The 23340-nt window shown below is 40.9% G+C and overlaps 1 protein-coding gene across 1 annotated transcript in view; it reads right to left on the bottom strand.

The window, feature by feature from the left end:
- Nucleotides 1-23029, bottom strand: part of SPTLC2 (serine palmitoyltransferase long chain base subunit 2) — an 82251-nt gene extending 59222 nt beyond the window's left edge. Inside the window, exons 1-5 of the mRNA XM_065636498.1 lie at nt 22894-23029; nt 10016-10210; nt 1727-1881; nt 533-681; nt 76-200 (exon numbers count right to left, since the gene is read on the bottom strand). Of these exons, the coding sequence (XP_065492570.1) occupies nt 76-200; nt 533-681; nt 1727-1881; nt 10016-10210; nt 22894-23010 (741 nt within the window). The 5' untranslated portion in view covers nt 23011-23029. The remainder of the gene's footprint in view (nt 1-75; nt 201-532; nt 682-1726; nt 1882-10015; nt 10211-22893) is intronic.
- Nucleotides 23030-23340: the final 311 nt, after the last annotated feature.

The following is a 23340-nucleotide window of genomic DNA, read 5'->3' as shown; positions in this document are numbered from 1 at the left end:
AAAACCAAACATGTAGCTTTTAGAAAGCGCAACCAGCAGAATGTCAGATGCTTTTGCCAGTGACTTGAGCCATACCTTGCCAACTAACGCAGGAATGTTCATAGAGTTGGTTGCAAACCCCATTCCATATGCCATTGCAGACTCCACACCTAGGAATCTGGCAACTAGTTTTTCCAGCTCCTCATGTTTGTCCACGTTTCCTGTACATGAAACAAATGAGAAATTCAGAGTGAGGAGAAGCTTTCACTATTGCTATATTTAACAAGAAGAATTTCTACCAACCAGGCTGGCTCTTTAAATAAAGGCCGATAGGCGAACATCAGTAAAAAATATAAATGAAAATATAAGTGAGCCAACTGCTGTGCCATGTAAACTAAACCTAGACAGTCAATTTGTCTTCACTAAAGTAAAAGCTTCTTTATTGATTAGTATAAAATTTAAAAGCTGGAAAAAGTAATGTTTAAAAGACCTTTGATCAATTACAGACTTGGAAACATACATTTGGGGAACATCCTATCTTTCTCCAACTTACCCATCTCCTGCCTAGTGCTGCACACCCCAGCTCCATACTGGGACAGAACTTTAGCTGCTGCTTCTTGGCAAGTCCCAGTGTTCTGTGCAAATCCAAGGTAGTTGTAGGAACCCATATTAATAATGTCCTTTATCACTCTCCCTGTGTACCTGTGTTTTAAAAATACCACAAGTTAGGACATCCACAATTTAAAAAGTTAACTACACCAGAAGATCCATATTTCAGTTTCCTAGAACATACACTGAAATGTTAAAAATAAATAGATCCAATAATTATTTCAGTACTGCCTCTCATCATCAAGCTGAAACGATAAGTGAAAAAGATGGTTTCCCTACTGTACAGTCTCAAACTAGTTCCCACAAGAGTTTACATTAAAAGCCACAACTGATATCACATCTATCATTGCTTGAGGCTTCTCAAACCGTTTTTTTTTTTCCTCTGGCATGTGCTCCCTCCATTGCAGAAACAGAATTTTCTTTTCAATTACAAAATAAGATCTCTAGATCAATTAACTTGGCAGCACCTCAAGCAGGATATCCTCTCACCACAGAAAGGAAAAACATCTAGCACTGCTATGCTAACAATATGTGACAGGGAGATTATGGAAGAAGTTTAGCAGAAAAAAAGTTTTAATTATTTTGCCCTTGAAAGCCAAGGAAAGACACGACTAGTTTCACCAAATACTGTGCTGCAAACCTCTTCACATCAAACCTGTGATATTTCATTTCCAATTTGTAAAAATACTTGTCCTTGCATTTCTAATTTCATTTCCACAGACTACTTCAGTTCTGACTCAAAACAATCATGTTAAACTCAGCTTCAGGCAGCAATGTTTAGCTCAAGTGTCAGGACTGATTCTAAATTAACACCAAGTCACAAGCAGCAGTGCAATCCAAGGTATCTACTCCAGGTCTGGTCATCACACACAAAAGTACTAATTTTATTATAGGCATATGCCCATGTAATCTTAACACAGTCAGGAGCCTTAGTAAGCAGCCAAAAGATTATACACAAATAATCACCTGGGTGGCCAGATGTTTCTTTCAAAAGAGCAAAATCCATCCATTCAAGCTGCTGGAAAGCTCAAAACAAACACAATTCACGGCTCCTTTAACCTCACAGCCTGAAACTTGCTCTTATAGACCCTCGACTTAAAGAGAGTTGTTGGAAGCCTTTTCTTCAATTTTGACTCACGTGAATGTCCAGTTATAGTCATGGGAAACTCTCTCCATCATGTCCACTTTGGCCCCTGGTACACTGCAGATTGGACGGTTCCAGCTGTCCCGAATGCGCATGTAGAGGTTTCTGTTGTAGAAATTTTCAAAGTCCTGGTACAACGGGACAAAGTCCTGAAACACATCAAAAGCACTCAAAGTAAAAGGAAAATATATATTACAGAAAACAAGGAATAAGAGGGATAAGTTGTTTCTGTCACTTGGGTGTAATTTATAAATGGAGAAAAACAAAACAAGAAAACTTTTTCTTAAGTTGAGTTATTCATCACAAGCCCTGAAACCAATTCCACCTAAGTGTTCTTAATCCTGGAAATCTGTGCCAGTGCAAAATTATTTGAAGGTGAGACAGCATGGGATTCCCAAACTTTTTCAACCTGCAAGTATACCATGCCCTCAAGATTTTCTCAACAGTAGGTGCTTCTTTGTATATAATTTAAGTAGCTTATAGAATCTAAAAGCTACTGACCACTACTTAAAAAAAACAAGCATGGCAACAGGTCATGCTTCAAGTTAGAAAGCCTCCAAGAATTCTAACGTATCAGAGAGGGAGTGCTGAAAGCAACACAGAAGCTGAATTGGGAGCTCCTAATGACACAACAAGGTCTTGTTCTCTGAACTCAGGTAGGACTTAAAACACCTTGGCTCTCTTTCCAGCTCTTGGTGGGTAGCTGAGGAGAGCATCTATCTCAAAACATACAATAATGCCCTTCGTGAAATGCACAGGTATATAATCTTTGCAAGAGATTTGTATTCAACCTTCAGAAGTAAGCAGAGCAAAGGAACATGCAATTGCTTTTTGGCACCAAACAGTATGCATTGCTCTACTGAATACACAAAGAATTTGAAAACTGAGGTACTGTGCCGTATTTTATTCTGCATATATGGAAAGCAGCACTAGAGGTTACTATTAGAACTTTCCACAATTGTTTTGTTCTGAATCCAAGCTATTATAGTAAGCTGCACTATGGCACCTCTCCTCTGCACAGCTTACCAGCACTTCAGTCTCACAGGATTTCTCTCTATGAGCATTTCCTGATTTCCAGCTTCCCTTCCAACAGTTTTCAGGAAAAGCGACTGTCTTGAATGGATAACACATAAGAATGTCAGACTAACGCTGACAGCAAGGATATCCGAGCACTCAAGAGCATTATTTTTCTGGCCTACTTAAAATGCTCCAAAGTCATGAGATTTCCTTATTACTATTCAATTAAAAGGAAGTCTGACATTCAGTAGTGATAAGAATGCATAATTAATTTGCTACTTTTCGGGAACAAAAAAGGAAGTATTTCTAATAAGCTACAGAAGGAAAAAGTAGAACTTCTGACAAAGGTAAGAAAGAGCCAGCACAGCATTTCTTCCTGTTTTTCACAAGAGAAATGCAAACATGGTGAGGGGCATTTTATTTTTGGTGACAGGAAAAGCAAGACAGAATATCTGTCTGACCAGATATTACAGTGCTTGACATTTGTACCACCGAGGCAAGACTGGGAGCATTTAAGTTAGCTTCTTAATAACAACTCAAACAAAAGGGCATAGACAAGCATTTACTTTCAATGCTTGACTCCAGGAAGAGTATTTTTTCTTTACCTTCCTATTTGAATGATTTCACAACTTCGTCCTTTCAGTTTGGAGCAAAGGAACCATCTAGGTCCACCCCTTTGCATCCTCCTACCAGAAGCCATGCAGAAAAAACTGAGCCAAAAAGTGACAACTTCTGAGCAGACACGGTTGCACCTAAAGCTCCCTTCTGATTCGCCTGTGCATAAGGACATGCCAAAAAGGCACAAGGATATTAATTTTCATTATTTCAACTATGCGGAAACAAACCAAATTTAGCCAGTGATCACTCCTCCAGGGAAGCACAAGTATGTCCTTTCTCAGCAAAGACAGCAGGAACAAGATTTCTATGAGCTAAGATGCATGGAAGGGCAGTTATTTCTTCCATGTTCCTCTACTTAAGTATAGTTTTGCATTATTTCATGTGTCAGGTCTTCTTTGAAGGCCCTTTATCAAAAGATGTTAACAGGGGTAGTAGCTCAGCTAATTCAAAGCTGTAATCCCCTAGAAAATCACTAGTTTTCTGAAGTAGCTACAAAGCTCTATCTTTTTTGACTCAGCATCTCACGTTGTTCCAGGCAGACAGTGGGTTTCAAGGCTGAATCACTAACAAACTGACTGGCCACTTTTACAATGGAGAAAAACATCTCGGTATTGATAAATGCATTTGAGAACTTCATATATAAGAAGTTACACAGCTACTGTACTCTTACTACAAAGCAGTGACACTCATAAGAGTACTTGCAGCAATATATTAAGACGATCCCGACTCATGACATAAAATCAATTATCATGTACAAGTGTCTGAAACCCTCTGCTACATCATTTGTAGAGGGGTGGGGGAGGTGAACTGATCAAAAAGAAACTCTGGCACATGAGAAGATCAATACTTGAGGGACCTGTACTTCTTACATCTAATTATAATCTACTGAAATCCTTTTAAGCATTTTCAACTCTTAACCATCTTTGTGTGAAAATTCAGCTTTGCAGTAGTTATTCACACACACTGTGTGACCCAGGAAACAACTGATATTCTAGCCAAGGTTCCTGGCTAGAAGTGGAGGCTGGAAATGAGTCATTATACCAACACTAGCAGGTATGCCTTGGCTGATACAGCCCAATCTCACCTCAGATCACTGCTCAGATAGAGCATGTTTTGTTTGGAAACCCAAGCTGACAAAGCAGGAGAGTAACAAGTTGAACTGGTGAGATAAAGACAATCACCCACAACAGATTAACACCACCAAGAGATACAACGCAAGCATGACCTTATGAGCCAATAGCATAACTACGTTTAAAGTGATTTAACAAGGGAAAAGGTGTCATAAAAGTCAACAAGAATTCAAGGAATAAATTATGGGTAAGAGAATGAAGGTCTAATACAAGACACTAGCCTTAGTTTTTAGGGGTACAAAGCTGTAAGATTATAGCAAAGGGCTCTAAGGGAGGCATCAGTTTAATGCCAGTCCCTTTGTTGTCTCTCCGCCTCCCCCACCCTACACGCCCAACAAACTACCTTCAGTTGGCTCTTATGAGAAAGTTTCTCGAAATAGGACAGGCAGGAAGGGTTATTTCAGCATAAATCAAAACTGGATTGTCTGTTTCCTCAGTAATACTAACCCCAACAAGAGGTTCTTGTGACCCATGAATCTGAGAACACAAAAAAAGAGAAATGGTAGGGATGTCATGCCTTAATAAACTGGTACTGACTTTTGGAGTTTGAGAGCCTTTTTTTGGAGTCGGTATACAGGACGAGATTGTGTGCCCGGTTGGTTTGTGGGTTGTTTGTTTTTGTGGTGTTGTGGTTTTTTGTTTGTTTGTTTGGGGGGTTTGTTTGTTTGTTTTGTTTCAATTTTAAAAAAAAATTCATTTGTTTTCCCAACCCCCTATCTTTCTACAGCGCGGCATTTCAGACAGAGAGCAGAGAGGACAGTACACCAAAAAGACCACCTGAATTCCGCATGGAAATTAAACGTTTTCAATCTTTGGACTGAGAAAAAGCATCTGGGGAATAAGGGGGGACAAAATCTACGCATTCACACTATTTCAAATTCCTGGCACATGCAGCCGCAGTGCTGTGCTGCCACAGTGTCCTACACCTAGAAGCAATGGCCTTCGCAGCTTATTGTTATTTTTCTATCAAGTTCTCATCTTATTTCAGATCCAACACTCTTTCTAGCCATCACAGACCCTAAGATTATCAGCCTGAGATAGAACAGCTTCATTTGGAAGAAAAATATTCTAGGAGTGAGTTGATTCTTTCAGCAATCTTCAGAGTACTCACCCAGACAAAAAAACTGCAAAGAATATACTGTTTCCCAAGCAGGGAGCAAAGGCAGCATGTTCTTTCAACTGAATTTATGTGAACACAGAGCTAGGAAATCCTATACAGCTCTATTCCTGTCTATTTAAGCCTAGAACACATCCCCTATTAGTAAGGTGACTCCTGATGAAGAAACTTAAGTATTTGTGGTCTCCCAGAAGCGTGAAACACATAGCAAATTCAAAAAAGAGTGAAACAAGGGAAGAATAAAATTCTCCCTTGGGTTGCAGCACCTTAGCACAGGTGATTTGGGAATCCAAGATTTCATCATACTGTAAATTAATACTACAACAAGTGAAGGTCATAATGAGAGCTTTGTAACCATTAGCTTGGAGCACAGTGATATGCAAATGCAGTGATTATTCTGCTTTTAGAGCCAAGTTTTCACAGCGTCACACCTCAGCTAACAAATGGTGCCATGAGCACCAACCATGCTTATCTGCAATTCACATAACACGCTCCCTGATAATACAAAACTAACTTTGAAGGGAAATCAAGTAGACAATTGCAACAAATTTCAGGCTTCTAAAAGGAGGCAAAGACTAGTTCCATCTCAATGCTACACAAGTCAAGAAAAAGAGGAGCAAAAACCGTGGGTAGTCTTTACACCATCAGGAGGCCTCAGATGCTAAAACAACACTGAACAAAATACTCCAGTTTACTGCCCCTGTGATAGTCCTACACCTGGATTCCTACGAACAAGCATTTGAAAACCCCAGATACTAGAAACATCTTCTAACTGGACAAAGCTACTGAGCACGAAGAGGTATGTTAAAGAGTTACCATCTCCATTTGGACAGTTGCTCCCATTTACAAAGCATGCAGGGCAATCAACAGGTGAATCAGACCAGAACAATGGCAGAAGTAGTTTTCATCCTGCCTACAAAATCCTACAAGCATTTTGCAGATTTAACTACATTGTATGACCAGACATTATTTTAAATTCAGTATGCACAAACAGATTCCAGGGTAACTGAGAGCTGTTAATCTTGCTGCTTACCCATGCCTCAAACAGACTGATAATGCTTCAGAGAGGACGTGCTACAAAACATCGGTTTTCCAGAAAAGCCCAGTTGGGTATATTTTAAACAAAGCCAAAACCCATCAGACTGTTTCCTGGAAATCTAGCAAAGCCTGTCCCTTTTCACCCTTTTGTTTTCCACTGGTGAGTGAATATTAGGTTTTTCTGGAATCATTAATTTCAATGCAAGGCTCTAACAAATTCCAAGGAATTTACCCACTGTCAAGAGTCCACATACAGACCTGCTGGGAAGTTTGCTCTTTAAATAGGTTTGGTTACTTTTGGTTTCTAGTTCTGATGCACACACTAAGATTACAATACTAAAGTGACAATGTCAGGAAGGATTTGCTCTACTGAAATAAAATGCCCTCCAAACCACACGAAAACTGAAGGTAGGGGTTTTTGTGTTAATTTTTAATACTACATTTTGGACCTAAGTTTATGTTATGCTTTTAACTGCAATCACCTTCAGAAACACGCCATAGAAAATCCACATACTTCAATTCCACGACTTCCAGGACAAATTCATTCAGCCTTTTATGAAATACTTCCTCGCACTAAGTAATTTTGTTTTGCTCAGGAAGCAAGTCATCACACACTGTTCAGCTACACACCTACTCCCACTGCCTCTGCTTTGAACTTTTCATCTAAGCAATTTATGAACTATTTCAAAACCAAAAGCTAACTCTTTTGCTTGATACTTATCATAATCTAGATGGCTCTTTGGAATAATAAAAATGATACTTTCTACATGGAGGTCACAAATCTGACAGTGACTAACTCAGGGCAACCGCAGGGGTGCTCTGATTTGCATGTATTAATTTTAAAAAAAGTGTGAATTTCAAGCCTTTTCTGCACCCTGGTATCTGCATTTCCTTACTATAATAAAAGACGGTTGGGCTCTCAGCCAGCAGCTTAAGAGATTCAAATATTTGAAAATCATGAGCAACTGTTTCCAAACAAGTCACTGAGCACCCCTCCCGCACCAAAATAAAATCTGGCTCCCACACTAGATGTGCTGCAACGTGTTCTCATCAATTCATTTGCAGGCAAACAAAGCTTTAAGCACCTAAGTGTGAGGATAACTACTGTACGTTCTAGACCTCACATGATAACTTTTCTACTAGTCTGATATTGGAAACAGCTATTCCAACCTAAGGACTAGAAATGTGATTTCGGGAAATACACTGAGATTTTTTCAAACACCAAAAGCTTTTTAAACAGGATTTCCTATTTTTCATTCTTACGCAATATTCACTGGCTTAGTCACGACACGCCAGAACAAACAGATCGTTCAGATAAAAACCACTTCTTACTACATCCATCCACAGAGGTCCTAAGTACAAAACAAAACCAGAATATATGCATCTCTTCCCTGCAAGCCATGACCAACACAAGCTCAAAAGGTTTCAGTTCATCTGTCTGGGAGGTACACTTATTGCGCAAATGTCTTTTGGGGAAGATGCAATGCTAAAATTAATTTATAAAATACTTCGAGGCTAAATTCCTTTTAGAACTAGGATAATCAGTTGTCAACAAACTCTGTGGCTCAGTGTCCTCTCTGACAGTCTTTAGAGAAAGCCCAATATCAATAATGTATTCCCAAATCAGACCTACTGCCTGAGGTCCTCATTTTGTATACTCTCACGTAGGAGTCATGAGTGCTCCCACAGAGGAAGACTTACTGTAGGCAGTCTTGCACCTCACACACTGGTAACAGAACAAGCATTTCACAGGACCTGTGACACAGAAATAGAATAACTACAGGACAAAGTTACTGCAGCAACACTTCAGTTACCACTTTATAATCCCCAAGTACAGACAAATATTTAAACCTTTATTCAAATGTCTTGGTAGATTTCTGCAACTGTTTGACTGTTCTCTTCTGTATCAGTTTCTAGTTTATATACAGAAAAATACAAGAGTGTCATATTCTCAGGGGACATTAGCTCAAATGACATCAACGAACACATTGAGTTACAAATTAAGATTTAGCCAGCAATCCTTATTCAGACATTTTAACTGTTAAAAAGGATCCAGTGTTTTGCTTCTGGATTCCCAAACTGAGTTTCGGAAATAATGTAAATTTAAGCTCCTGTACGTTTAACCAATATGAAATACCGATTCCTCGTTAAACTCCTATGAGAATGTTTCTATTTTAGAATTAATTGCCTTACTACGAATCAGCTTAATTCTACCTCATGATGCTCACACAAAGAAGCTACTGTGAAGTCATTTTAGGCACTGGTTAGTTTCCTGCATCTTAACTAATGTACTGTAACATGACATGCACTTTACTCCAGTGCTGCCTCCAAAGCCTCTATTTCCCCCTGCTTGGTTATTTGTTCGCATTAGTGAGATGCTTCCTTCCCACCCGGCCATTTTCTGCCAGCCAACTGTTTGTGTTGTGGGACAAGAGAACCAGAAACCAGCACCCGGAAAACAAATTCCCTTAATGTCTTATAAGCCAGATCAGTTCCCCAAAGTGGTTGAGAAAAACAGAACCCCCATCAGCAAGAATAAGCCAATTCACTCCACTTTTGGAGCAAAACTCACCGGTACTCACAGTGTGCCAAGAGAGCTCACACTAAGAGTTTGCAGGAAATGGGCTGTGAACTGCAAGATTAAATGGTAGCTTTCTTAACAGTAAACAATTCCTGTGGGGAATAAAGGCCTCAAAATCTTTTACAACTACTCAAATTTAATCTTACCTATTCCAGACTACCTGCTGGAATAGGCAAGATTTTTCACCTGGTAACAGAAGCTTTCATGAATAGGTCTTATTATGAATTAATTATTTTTAATTGCTATCAGTGAGTCAGGAGTCGGTACCTCAGATTACTCACCAGCTAACTTGCTAGTGTTCTGGATTCCGTATGAATTTAAGGTAACCCAGCCTGTGCTCTAGTTTTCATCCATGAGCTTTTCTTTGCAACTACTTAAGCTAAAGAGAATAGCATGCTTCCAAAACAAAACACAGCCACCAGAGCAGCTTCCCTCTGCCGCCAAACTCAAACCAGATACTTTGATAAGCATTTCTTCAGCTGCTGATGCTGGTGTATGCAGTCGCGCTCTCTCCAAACGCTTGTTTCTGCAGCTGGGGCATTTCTCAGCATGTTGATATAATTGCTGATGCAGTTTTGCAGTGAACCAGATCAGGGAACTGCTGCCAAAAAATAATCCAACTAAAAGAAACATGGTTTTGTTGCAGCACTAGCATAACATTTGCGGCATTCAGAAGACAAGGAAAACTGCAAAAAACTGAATACTACTGCTCACCAAAGAAACGATCAAACTGTGGCATCAGCCACGTCATTTCCCACTGAACATTATTTCCCAGTGGTTACCTTTTGTTCTTCTCTTTCTGTTGCATTTTGACACTTCTCAATCTTCCACTGCCGCATGAAATCTCGCAGGTATCCAAAGAGAGTGAGAACACCATAGCCTACGTAGGTCAGCACAGCCACCAGCATTGGTGTTTCTTCAAAAGCTTCGTTGAAAGGCCTTTTGTATAATCCTCCATTGTGCACAATATGATTTATCTATAACAAAAATTTAAAGAGAGGCAGTTGTGAGATACTTATTTAAGAAATGTCCGATAGGCATTTCAGAGTATTCCCTGGCCCTGGGATCAGTTACAAACTCGGCATCCCCCCTGCCCAGCTCAAAATACTTCCAGCTCAGTTCAGTCATTACTGACAAATACTGTCACTCTCCATATATGAGGTTGCTGAGTTCCTGATATAACCAAACTCACAGTTATTCAATTTAGTGCAGTTTAATCTAATATCTCATTAAAGTTCTTTAGCTTGCAAAACTACATAGAGGGCATTGCTTACAGCGAGGCAAATCAAAATGAAAAAAATGCCTTTCCCCTTCCCCAAGAACTAGGTAGGCACAAATAACAGAACAGCGAGGCTTCCCAGACTCACTACAAGGAAAAATGAAATAGAAATTAATAGTTTTATTAAGCTAAACAGTGTATTCTTAAGATTATGAGGACTGAAAATTAACTGAAAATATCAGAATGGACTTGACTTTGGAAGCCTATGCTACTGTAACAAAACAAGCATTATCTATGCGTCTCCATGACCGTTAGCCTAAAGATGCTGACGTAAACACTGTATTCATCCATGAGGTGGACATGACACCACAGACAAAAAAGTCATTGTATACACAGTCTCAACATTGCATGTATGTCAGCACACAGAACAAAGCGAGGCTTTCTGCTTAAAAACTACACTCAAAGTCATCTTGTACTTACATACCATCCCCTGAAGATAAGAGCACGAGTAGTTGTATAATACATGTGCATGTCTGTCTCAAGTATGATTACTACAATACGTAATATTTGTGACTACTACAGAAAAACTTGATGGCTACAAGGCAAGGGCTCATTCAACATAACACTGGGGTGAAAAACATCACGGTTTTAACTAGACTGTTTGTTCAAAGAATTAAGTTAAAGATCAGATCTCAAAAATCAACATATCAAAACAAAGAAACCCAGCCATTGGATGCAAATTGCTATCTGTATTCCTGGAAGTCGTAAAATAGTTTCCCTACTATAGAATAGCTAGGTGTGAAAGCACACTGTCCAAGACATAGATCCCCTGTCTCTAGCATCAAAGGTGTCAAGTCTTACTCCTTGCAGAATAAATTTATTTTTGCCAGTACTTCTAGGTTTAGGAAAATTAAAGCCTATTAGGTAATCTAAACAGATTAACACACAATTCTGTAACTCTGGTATCCCAATATGTTATAATGGATGTTGTCAGATGCGCATGGCAGCAACTAGAAAACAAGAAGGAAACCAAGATAATACGTTTCAATAAATGCCTATATTAATAATAACACCACACTGAAAAGATATCTAGGACAAAGATATATCTAGGATGTTGCTTATATTTCTCTGGACTGCATTCAAATTGCAGTTTATAACCAGATATAATAAGAAAAGCATTTTTAAAATATTCTAATCAAAGAAACATCAATGCCTAGGAAAGCAGTTGATCCTTAATATATCAAAAAAGGCCAACAGCAAAGAATTAATGAGGAGTAGGGGCCAGCAGACAGGAAAAAACTCCTGCGGCATCCACACTATCATAGGGGAAAGGAAGCCAGAGTTGCAGTAACCTCTGTAGCAGCCGATGAATCAATAGAAGCACACATACTTGCTGGTCTCACCAGACACTGCATTATTTGGAAACTGGCACCTGCTCATCTCAGATGCTGGAGCAAGCCTGTATTTCAAGCCCAGTGTTAATAATTTCAACTTTTTCAAAGGCCAGGGTCCATTCTTTATATATAATTACACTATAGCTATGCAGTCACCAAGTATAAAATGCACCATTACCTTCCTCCTGATACTCATTTACACCTCTTCCGTTTTGCCAACATGGACATCCAGACAGCTGCAGAGCAAAACACAGTTTCAACCAAAGCAAATCCTTTATTTGGTCACTGTAGTTGCAGAGAAATTAGAATTGGTGCAAGTGTGGAAATAAAAGAGCAAAGACACAGCAGGAACTTCTCTTTTAGGAGCAGCACTCACCCCAGATGCAGATAACCAATGTGCAGTGCTTTGAGACCAGGTTTAATAGTGAAGTAGTCTTTAAAACATACTGCCTATAGTGGTGGCTTAGGTTAGAAAATTACCATGATTTGAAATAGGTGTATCAACACTTGCTTACCACATTTCAGCTCAGATGATGGCAATTTAGAGCTTTAATAAAGGCCACAGCTTCATACACTGTTTTCTTCGGGAGCAGTGCTAGACAGGGGAGCTGCCCCTGCCCCACCTGCTCCCACTTTGAGCCACCTGCGTCACTCTCTGGCCTTCACAACAATGGCTAATCTCAGCACAGCATCCCTCCAACACAGAACTGATCAAAGTTGGAAATATAATGATTTGCAGAAGGCTATTTATTAGACACTAAAAGATTTTACAGCACCTATATAGATCTCAGCAAACAAGAACCAACAGCTGTTGGGGAGAGACGAGGGGCAGCAGCACCATGACAATAAACAGACTCCATGAGCAGCCAACGCTGCAAAGGAAAAAACCATGAAAGCTTCCTCTTCTCTATTACTTTTGAGATTGCTTAACTGCATCACTATGGCTCCAGTTCATGAAACCATATATTTTTATTGCATCCAGATCCGAGCATTAAATCTCCAGTTACTACAATTCCACAGTCTGATGAACTCAAGTTGAATTCTATGTCTTCACACTGCCAGACCAGGTTGCAAAGAACAGCTACTCAGAAGCAGGCACTCAAAGTACCTGCTACCTGTGGCTGTCTACTAGTAGCTGTTTTCTGGATAAACAGGCAATGGGTAGTGACTACTTCTCAAATTACCTAGTATCTAATAAATATAGATCACATCAAAGGCTTTTGATGTCTTTCCCAGGTAACTGAAAATTCATCCTAAGGGTATGGATCTGAGGTTAACTAATACCAAAAAATAGCTACTCAAAAAAAAAAAAAAAAACCCAAACAAAATCAAACCAAACCTACACACAATTTTACTCAGGAAAAAAGCATACTTTTTTTTCCCCCAGGTGTTTAGAGGTACCTCTGCTTGCGTTAAATGCTAAAACTAAACAAGTTATTCCACATGGTCAAAAATGACATTTCACCAAGAAATGCCCTTTTGGGAAATACTTGTATTGATTCAACACATACTCCAATTGATTTCACCTCCCAGTGTTCTTTTACCAATGTGCTTATACATCCTTATGCTCTGTCAGCTACCACATAAGCTGAGAAGCTTCTATGGCATCCTATCTGAATTAAATGTTAAAGAAATACTCTTAAATGCAATTCTATGGACTTTTCATGAAGCATATGACTATAAAAACATTCTAGAATTCCCTATAGAAATTGGTAGCCACATTTTAGATACAAGCCTATGCCTTTTCCCTGGAATGCCTTATGAATCTGCATGTCAGCCTTCCAATGAAGGGTTACACGCTGCGAGCTCCATACCTGCTGATGAAGAGCAGCAAGTTCAGTTTCAGAGATGAAAGAAGGTGGGTACAGTTAGTGATTCATTTCCTTTCCTGGGGGCAGAGGGAGAGAATGCAATACTAAAACTTTTATGGTTTCAACAACTATCATGATAACAAAGTGAGCCCTGACCTTCGAACTAGAACATACTACGCATCTAAGTGGAGACTACAAAGAAGAGTCAGGGCTCACCTAAGCACTAGGTTCAATAAAGCAGGTGTATGCTCACCTATACCTCTCTCCAGTACTGCCTAGACCACAGGTACAAGAAGAGCACCATCACATTAAGAAACCCAAATGCAGGAGGAAAATCAGAGCACCAGCCACTGGTTACAGAATGCAGTAAAGAGAACGGCATTCTGAATCAGCCACAGGTAATGCCTGTGTTGGGCCACGCTCTTGGGGAAATAAATAAATCACACAAAACGGAATTGTAACCATTACTGAGCAGCAGCATTCAACTACAGCTAGAAAGGATTGCACTGGTCTGAGCAGAACACATCAGGGAGTCTGATTATCATCATTCCCCCAGTCAGGTAACAAACAGATCCAATTCACAAGACAGTACAAAACTGACTTCAGATTTAGTTCATCCTGCAAATTACAACCATAACTAGCTGACAGCACCTTTGGTACTGGCAGAGGATGGGATTGTGGATGCACGCGCGTGCAGCACAACCACACACCTAAGCTGATGTTCTTGCCCGACTATTGCACAATGTTATGCTTTAAAGAACATGTTGGCCTCCAGAGAGCATCAGATCTTGCAGTGCCTTAAAGTCATGTACTATCAGTATGAAACTCCAGCTCCACAGACAGAAATGGTATTTCTGCCTATCCCGAGTTACTCAAATTCTTTAATGACTAATATGGAAGACATCTCGCAGGTAATACCCTTACACTCCCACCTTTGCAGTTACCTTAGCATGATTACAGGTCACCTGGTATTAGGGAAAGAATAGTGTAATCTAAACAAAAACATCTCCCATTTAAGCCACCCTACTGACAGTAAATTCACACTAGATTGTATCTAAACACACATTTTATTGATTACAACCTCTGCTATCCTACTAGATGTGAAGACAAATCCTTTATCAGAGCACAGAAAAAAAATGCAATTCATCAACAGCAGTTAGCAGTAAAATCGCTTTTACTAGTACCCTTATCCATTTTGCCTTCTCTAAATTTGGACAGTAGGATCTTCATAGAAGGACCACCATATCTTACCCTATCACAGATTTACAAAGAAGATAAAACTAGCAAACAGATACAGGTTTTAGCATTAATTATGCTTTCACTGCCAATCCCTCAAACAGGTCATGTATGAAACTGGCATTATTCTGAACCTGAATTTATTTTAATTCAAAACTTATTTCTCAAAACCAACAGGAAAAAGGGTTTTCAGTATATTTGCTATACCTGCGTCAGCAGCAAACTCGGATAAGAACCCATCATAAACCAAGTCAGCGTGACAGAAATCAGTAGATGCAAAGGAACACACAAGAAACCAATGACTCTCAGACCAAAGGGTATGACACCACGCTTAACTTCCAAAAGCTTGGAGAAGGAGTTTCACGAGAAGACAAAAGCCACACTTAAACAGGAACACGTTGCTGCCCCAGGAAAACCCTCACACTCTGTATTAGAGATGCTGGTGTTTTTCCTGGCAGCACGAAATAAGAAGTCAGATGAACCTGGCAGACTTCATACAAACACCTTAAAAGCATTACTTACGCTGGAACGCAACTTCACTAAATTCTTACAATTTAGTAGCTTCTTGTTGCCACATACAACACATACTGCAATTTTAATAGCAGATTTGCAGCTTTTGTTTCTTTGTTTAAATACACAATATGGAAGAGTTGCGCTTTGTCACAGATTCCTGCCAACTACAGGGAATAAATGAAAACCCTCAAAAGCGATCACGTTCATTGTGAAGGACCAAGGGAATCAGCACTACAGAAACTACAGCTGTGCAAGTGAACACCACACAGGCAGCTTTTCTAAGGTTTTAAGGCATTCTGTGGTGGTTTTTCTGTCACCTCCAGCCCTTTTCCTTGTGCTGCTTTGTTCTCGGACTGCTGCATGGGTAAAAAGACCAAGATGTATTTACTGCCCAAATTAGAATGGATTTTAATCACATTTTAAGCTTAAAAAAAAAAAAAAAAAAAAAGGAGGGAAACTTGTTTTACAAAACTTTAACACTCCAGTGTATTCCTAATTAAATATTTGTTCTTGTTGGCAGGTATTATCAAATTTTTTGATCTGCAACTATTTACTCCCAACAAATTGGGCAGTCCTTTACTAAGATGCACTTGCCACATTTACACAAACAGTACAAATCTTCACACGTGTTCACAGTTTAAATGTTGTTTGCTTTTTTAAACAAGTGAATGATTAAATTAAGCTCTTTTTTGTGATTAGTACTGAACTAATTTTAACCCTACTGAGAATATACTTTTTTCTGCCAGTTTATCTTAAATTACCATAAACCTAGTATGTTACCCTATCTAGGATGTTCAATTGATTTTAGGTGTGCAGCGTTTTGACAAAGAATGCCTTAAACACATTTAGTAATTAAGTGAGCAGTTTACAATAAAGATTTCTGAAGACAGCACAAGTCTGCAGTGGTTCACTAACAATTTAATATCTAGGCTCTCAGATACCTCTGAAAGCATTCTTGAAGTACTGTAGAATTGGCTCTCACTATTTTTCAGACATTAAACCTCACCAGTTTCCTAAATTTTTCAACTCCTGCTTTCTCAACTATAAGTATTCTTCAAGACTACACTTTTCAACTAAAAATGGTTCTTTTTCTAGGAGTGATTTCTTAATAAGGGCCACAGTATAAAAAAATATATTAAGCTACTGGAGAGTGTCCAGAAGAGGGCTATGAAGTTGGTGAAGGGTTTGGAGAAGAAGCCGTATGAGGAGCGGCTAAAGTGACTTCGTTTGTTCAGCTTGAAGAGGAGGAGACTAAGGGGAGACCTCATCGGGGTCTGCAGCTTCCTCACAAGGGGAGAAGGGGCAGGTGCCGAACTCTTCTCTTGAGCAACCAATGACAGAACCTGAGGGAATGTCAGGAAGATGTGCCAGGGGAGGTTTAGGTTGAACATTGGGAAGAGGTTCTTCACCCAGAGGGTGCTGGAGCACTGGAACAGGCTCCCCAGGGAGGTGTCACGGCCCCAAGCCTGACAGTGTTCAAGAAGAGATTGGACAACACCCTCAGACACATGGTGTGAATTGTGGAGTTGTCATGTGCAGGGATGGGAGTTGAACTCAATGATCCTCGTGAGTGCCTTCCGACTCAGGACACTCTATGATTCTAAAAAAAATTAAAACCTCATTGAAGCTGAGCCAATGTTTTATGTTCCTCCTAGAGAAACTGAAGTCAGATAATTAAGCTTTTCTCCCAAAGAAATTGAAAACATGACATTAAGCAAAACATTTCTGAGGTACAATTAGGACAGGAAAATACAACGTGACATCACTCAAGTAGTTACAATAACAAAAAATGAACTTGCATACATTTTTATAAATTTATGATAGCATTTAAGGCTTACTACCAGCTAAATTTGAAATGGCAGCCCTAATATAATTGAAAGATTTTAACGCGTTATCCAGACTGACTTCTTAGTAGTGCATATTCGAATCTAAGTGAAGCAAGTCACATCAGTAGATACCATGGGTGTTTGCTTTCATATCAGTACAGATACACAAATTCTCAACAAGTACAACACTAGCACTACATCTACTAATTTAAGATGATGGCCTCTAATATTCATTTAGCCAGATGCAATGTTGTAGAGCTATTCCTTCCACAAAGCCGTATAGTCTTTTATAATTAGTTTTGGTGTTAGAAAAGTATCCTCATGCACAGGTATGCTTTTTCAGAAATAGAGTTTTGTCAATTAAAACACTTGAAAGAGATCGCAGTCTTTTCTAGGTCAGTCAGTTTTCTACTCTTCAGTTTTATGTTACTGACACAACAAATGCAGTCAATCAAAAAGCCAAGCAAGAGGCAGAAGGTAATAACTTCATTCCTCAGGTCTGTTGCAAGCCTCAGAGTACATACCACAAGCCCCAAGGCATACATTTTTACAAGGGTTCAAGGATTAAACACTGATGTCTAAACCTAGGCAAACTCTCCTGCAATCTGTGAGTTTCTCTCCATATCCATGGAATAACCAAGGTTGGAAGGGACCTCCAGTGGTCATCATGTCCAACCCCCAGCTCAAAGTAGGTCTAATTACAGCAGGTTGCCAAAGGCCACGTCCAGTCTAGTCTTGAATACCTCCAAGGGTGGAGAGTCTACAATCTCTCTGGGCAACTTCTTCCAGTATTTTACCACCCTCACGGAAAAATTATTTTCTCTATATGTAATCAGAATTTCCCATTTTTCCAAATTACATCTGTTGCCCCTCATCCTGTTGCCGCGCACCACCGAAAGTCTGGCTCCTTCTCTGTAACCTCCAGCCAGCTAGCTGAGCCTTCTCCTAAGGCTGAGCCAACCCAGCTCTCTCAGTCTCTCCTCGTATCTCATGGGCTCCAGCCTCTTCTGCTTCTCGCTGGCCTTCTGCTGGATTCACACTCATGCAGCTATGTCAGCATCTTTCTGGGAAGCTCAAAACTAGACACAATACTCAAGATAGTCTCACAAATGCTTAGAAAGGGGGAACAATCACTTCCTTGGGAATAAGATCATAGGAGTTGGTTCTTTGGGATCTTTTTGTTGTTGTTGTTTTCATCAGAAGTATTTGCATTTAAAATTTGCACACAGACATGAAAAAAACCCACAGAATTATGTACTCTAATTCCTTTTTATACCAGTAGATAGGGCAGTTATGCAGCATCTTTATCTTAGCCTTCATCTCAAATAAGGGCTTATTCACATCACTGTTATCATTAACTTACTGTAACAAAAAAACCCTTCCAGTATTTGCTGCACTCATTTTCATAAGTGTGTTCTCCAAAAGAAGTTACGCTAACCTGAATTTCAGCAAAACCACCTATAAAAATCAAGATGAAGCCATCATTCCCTTGCACCATCTCACAACGAGCCTGCAAGTAATAAGATTGCTCTCTTTAAAAAAAGCCAAACACAAATCACAGGACCAAGACCACACAAGCCGCTTCAAGCATGTATACACCAGAGCTTTCAGAAAATTTAAAAATAAAAAAAAAAATCTATAGTGACCATTTTAATATCTGTAAGAATTCAGGGCCTTGTAACAGTTTTAAAGGAATGCAAATCCCACAGTCATCCCACTGTCTTCAACCAAACTATTCCTTGTCTTCCTGAGGAAGTAGTATGAGACCTTGTTTACAAAAGCATGTATGCAGTAAGACATTCTAGAAACACCAGGGAAATTAAAATTTGTTTATATCATTCCAGCTCCTATATAACTGAGATGCCATGCACAGTAGGAATTAAGAACTTGGTATCTAAAACTTACATTCCAATTTTTTTTAGTTTGAGATTATTTCTTCCTCAACTTCTAGACGCATAACAGAAGCCATTTTAAGGCGAGAAGCTCAATTAAGGAGTCAAAAAAACACACTACTGAAAATCTCTTCACAATAATAGGCAGATTCTAATAAGTTATTATGGAAAATAAGGGCACCTTGTCCCATTCTCTCCATCTTAAGCAAGAAATATATTTTTCAGATGCAGTATTAGAAGACCATTAGCTGTTTGCTTTAGAGCAAAACACTCCAATGGAGACATACATTCCAGTCTAAAATTGCATTGCAGAAAGAAAAAGCCATTTTCCCTGCACTCTTTATTATTCCCATGAGTGTCTTGATAGATCCTAAATACCACTTTTCGACTGAACTCACTTAACACTCTCTCCAACAGACCAGAAGGACATAAAAAGCAGAATCATGCAGAACTTGAAGAGGTAACTTCACTGCTCCTTTATTTAAGTTTGCCTTTTTTCTCTAGGCTGTGTTCATTTCCTCACACCGTGACAATACCCTTTGAGATGTCAGGCTTTCATTCTTACATACTGCAGTATTACACTGAAGCATTAAATCAGTTTTGAACCCATACATTACTATTCTGCCTAATCATGCAGTCTCTTAACTGTACGCAGTCAAATAATTTATTTTTCTCCAATATCTCACAATTTTTAATTGCTACATGGTTCTTCAACTTGCTTTAATTAAGGCGCTTATAGCAAGATTGTTGCATTAACTGGATTTGAATCTCTAAACAGATTAACTGTTAGTGGAATCAATGTAATTTCAATACTGGACTTACCAGGAAAGCAAAAGAAAGAGCTGGGTTTTATCTTGGTATTTCAACAGAATGCTTTTTTCTAATATGCTGAATCTCTAACTTCAAATTATTAGTTTCCTAGCTACTGATGATATTTCATTAATTTCCAAGGTAGCCAAAGCCAGTTACTGCACGGCCTTAATAAGCAGCAAGTTCCCCTCTCCTCTTACCAGGGGAAAGGATTAGCAGTTCAAATCCCAGCAGGAGACAAACTAATACAATCTATTTAAAAATTAAGGTGAGCCGTTTCACACTCTTCTGCTCATGCTGGAATAACAGTAATGAGTACACGTTATGTTAAATACAGTCTCTGTGGAGGGAGTTGTCAGGAGAGCTTGAAGTATGTGTCATAAGGATGATACGCTTGACTCTAAACTTTTTGGTTTTGTTAAGAAAAATAAACAAAACTAACTCAAGTAGCCTGCAGAAGAGATGTCCTAGGTAGGGGCAGATTCCTTTTGTACACATCATTAAAATGGGTAAAGTTTCCCTGTCCTATCAAGCCCTGCAGGACGGCATGGTGATGTACTGTCCTGTCTCTAAGCTCTCCTCTCACAAGCTCCAGGCTTTTCCAGATAAACTGCCAGCAACCACAACACTTATTTTTACCAATGGCTTTCCTTCCCCTTCCTCTTCCCATCAATATATTCATTTTATCTAGATCTTACATCTCTTCTTGTCTCTTACTTCTCTCAGGGACCCCATCGTAGGCATTCTTGCAAAAGCACCTTTTTTTCTGTCTTTACTCTTCTGGTTTTTTTTCAAGTAAGTAGGAACTGCAGTCTCACTTGTAAGTTGCCTTTTTGGTATTTGATAACTTTGTATTCCACAGATCTCTTCACTTTGAAATTCTCAAGAGTTTTCTGTAGTATGTACAAAGTATAGGTATATACATACACAGACAAATAAATTCAACACATGGTAAGCGTTAACGTGTTTCCCCTCTCCTGTGTAAAGCCAGAACAACCACAATTCCAAAGCCAAAAGGCCAAACAAGTAGCCATATCTTTGTCAGCTCTAAGTTCCCACCACTGATGCTACTTGAGAAAGCTGTAGATGGCTTAGACCCCTGGTCACTTGTTCCAGTAATGTTCTAACTTTTAGACCCTCATTTTGAAAGTTAGCAATCTGGCCCACATAAAATTATGGAGAAAAGAATGCAAGACTCATGACTTTAAATCTGTGCTTGACTAGCAAGCAGCTGCCAGAAGGATCTAAAACTTTCTTATTCTCATCTTACGTCCTCTGACAATGCTGGCCTCCTTCTCCAATGAGCCTTCCCCCCCAAGAAGTGGTTCTCTCAAATGCCTCAGGCTTGCAAGACATATTTGAACACAGTATCGCACACATGCTACTAACTGAATAGAATTTCTCATAAAACAGCAATGTTTTTAAGCTTCCTCTGTTTGACATCAACAGATTTTCCATTCACATGCTGCATTTCACATGCTGCATCTCCCATGTTTTCCAAACACAGAGCTGAACAAAATCTTTGAGGAAGAAGTTTCCTCACCCTCTTTTCTATTCTGTTGAAGCAGAAGAACATGACTGTATTCAGACCTTCTTCTTTAAAAGCACAGAGGGGGAAAAAAAATGCTCAAAGAACGAACGCTCACCACTAACAACCTTGGTCTTAGTGCAAAAATTTACAACTACAGTTCTACTGTTGGCAGCACTTGATGTTTGCAAGGTACGACTACCAGCACCATAACTTCCCAAGCCAGTATAAGCTAACACTGCTGCCAAATGAAGGTATTGTACCCTCCTCCTCCATTTGTTCACTCCCAATACTGTGCTATCCCCTCCCAAGAGCCACGGAAAGACCATGCGTGCCCATGCAGTGAAAGAACAACAGTGAGTGTCCTGGGTTAAAGTTAATTCAGGAAAAAAAAAAAAAAAGTTTAGCTTTAACCTGCATCAGTTCTCGAACTGGTTCACGCAGTGACTGCACAAGCCTATACTGGAAAATCAGAAGGGGCAGCCGAGGAGTGAAAACGAGGAGCAAGAGGAAGAATGACAATGGAGGAAGGATTTTCTCAAGCAGAAGTACCAGCTTTAGGTGTCCAAGGAAACATGACTTATTCCATACCACTAGGATTGCCTTCAAGAGAACCATTAAGTGTCTTGCACTATAGCACAAAAGTTCAGTGTTTTGCAGAGAAGCAACTGGAAGTCTGAAAGCACAAACACACACTCACATGACAGAGTGTAAATACAGCAAGACGGGAAGTGCTGCGTTAACCTTTAACTCTTCTGTACAGGGAAGTCCCTACCTGAGCCTACTTGTACCCATAGCCCTGTGCATCACACCTGTAACGACAAAATAGCGTGAAGAACTGCCAAAATCTTTTATTCCAAAGCACAGACCTACTATACCACAGCAATGTTTAAGATTAAAGATCTACTGCTAAGAAAAGCCTTGCAGTAAAGGTACAGCAACGACTGGAGGGCCAGTGGTTTCACACAAAGTCACCGGCCTGGCGAACAAACACCCCGCTCCGGGACAGGCCGGCGGCCAAGACGCTGCCCCCCTCCCCAGGCAGGGGCCGGAGGGCACAAGCCCGACCCCGCCGGCCAGCCAAGTTCCGCCGAACTCTGGGACAGCCACACCTCGGTGACTCCTCGGAGCCCGCCTGCCGCCGCGGCGCTGTGGGGGCGGCTGCAGGCCCCCCGGCTCCCCGCCCACCGGAGGGGACACCGGCGGCACGCACAGGGCGACGAGGCAGCGGGGCAGGGGCGCCCCGAAGAACCGAGGCGGCGCTGGCCTGAAGAGAACACCCGGGCAGCCCTGCCCCGCCCCGCGGGCGGCCCCACCAGCCCTGCCCGCCATCGGAGCCCCCCAGGCGGGCGTCCACCACTCCCCCACCCCTCCCTTCCCCGCCCCGGTGCCGGCCCCGCCCTGGCGGCGGAGGGCGCCCGCCGCGCACACCTGGGTGTCGGGCGCGGGCAGGCCGCGCACGTAGCCGTTGCGGAGCGCGCCGTGCGCCCCACCGCTGCAGCCGTTAGCGCGGGGCTGAGCACCCAGCGCCGCCGTGTGCCGCTCCATCCCGCCAGCCCCGCTCCGCTCCGCTGCGCCCGCTCCGCCGCCCCCGCCCGGCCGCGCCGCACCGGAAGCGCGACCCGCCGCTTCCCCCAATCGCCGGCGGAAACGTCACGCTCGGGGACGGGCTCCGCAATTACGCAACAGCGCGCGTGCGAGACGGGCGGCAGAGGCTACGGAGAGGGGGCGGGGCCTGGAGGACGGAACCCAATGAGAGCCCCGCATGCCGATCAAATGGGAGGGGTGCGAGGTGAAGGAAGCGGTTTGTCCAATCGCAAAGCAGAAAGTTCGGAGGGAGGTGGAGCTAGAAGGTGAAAATTGTCCAATCACTTGACA

This window comes from Caloenas nicobarica, chromosome 5 (assembly GCF_036013445.1).
Source record: "Caloenas nicobarica isolate bCalNic1 chromosome 5, bCalNic1.hap1, whole genome shotgun sequence".
NCBI classification, from domain to species: domain Eukaryota; kingdom Metazoa; phylum Chordata; class Aves; order Columbiformes; family Columbidae; genus Caloenas; species Caloenas nicobarica.
The sequence above is the reverse complement of the archived record's forward strand: the minus strand, read 5'-3'. Positions and strand labels throughout refer to the sequence as shown.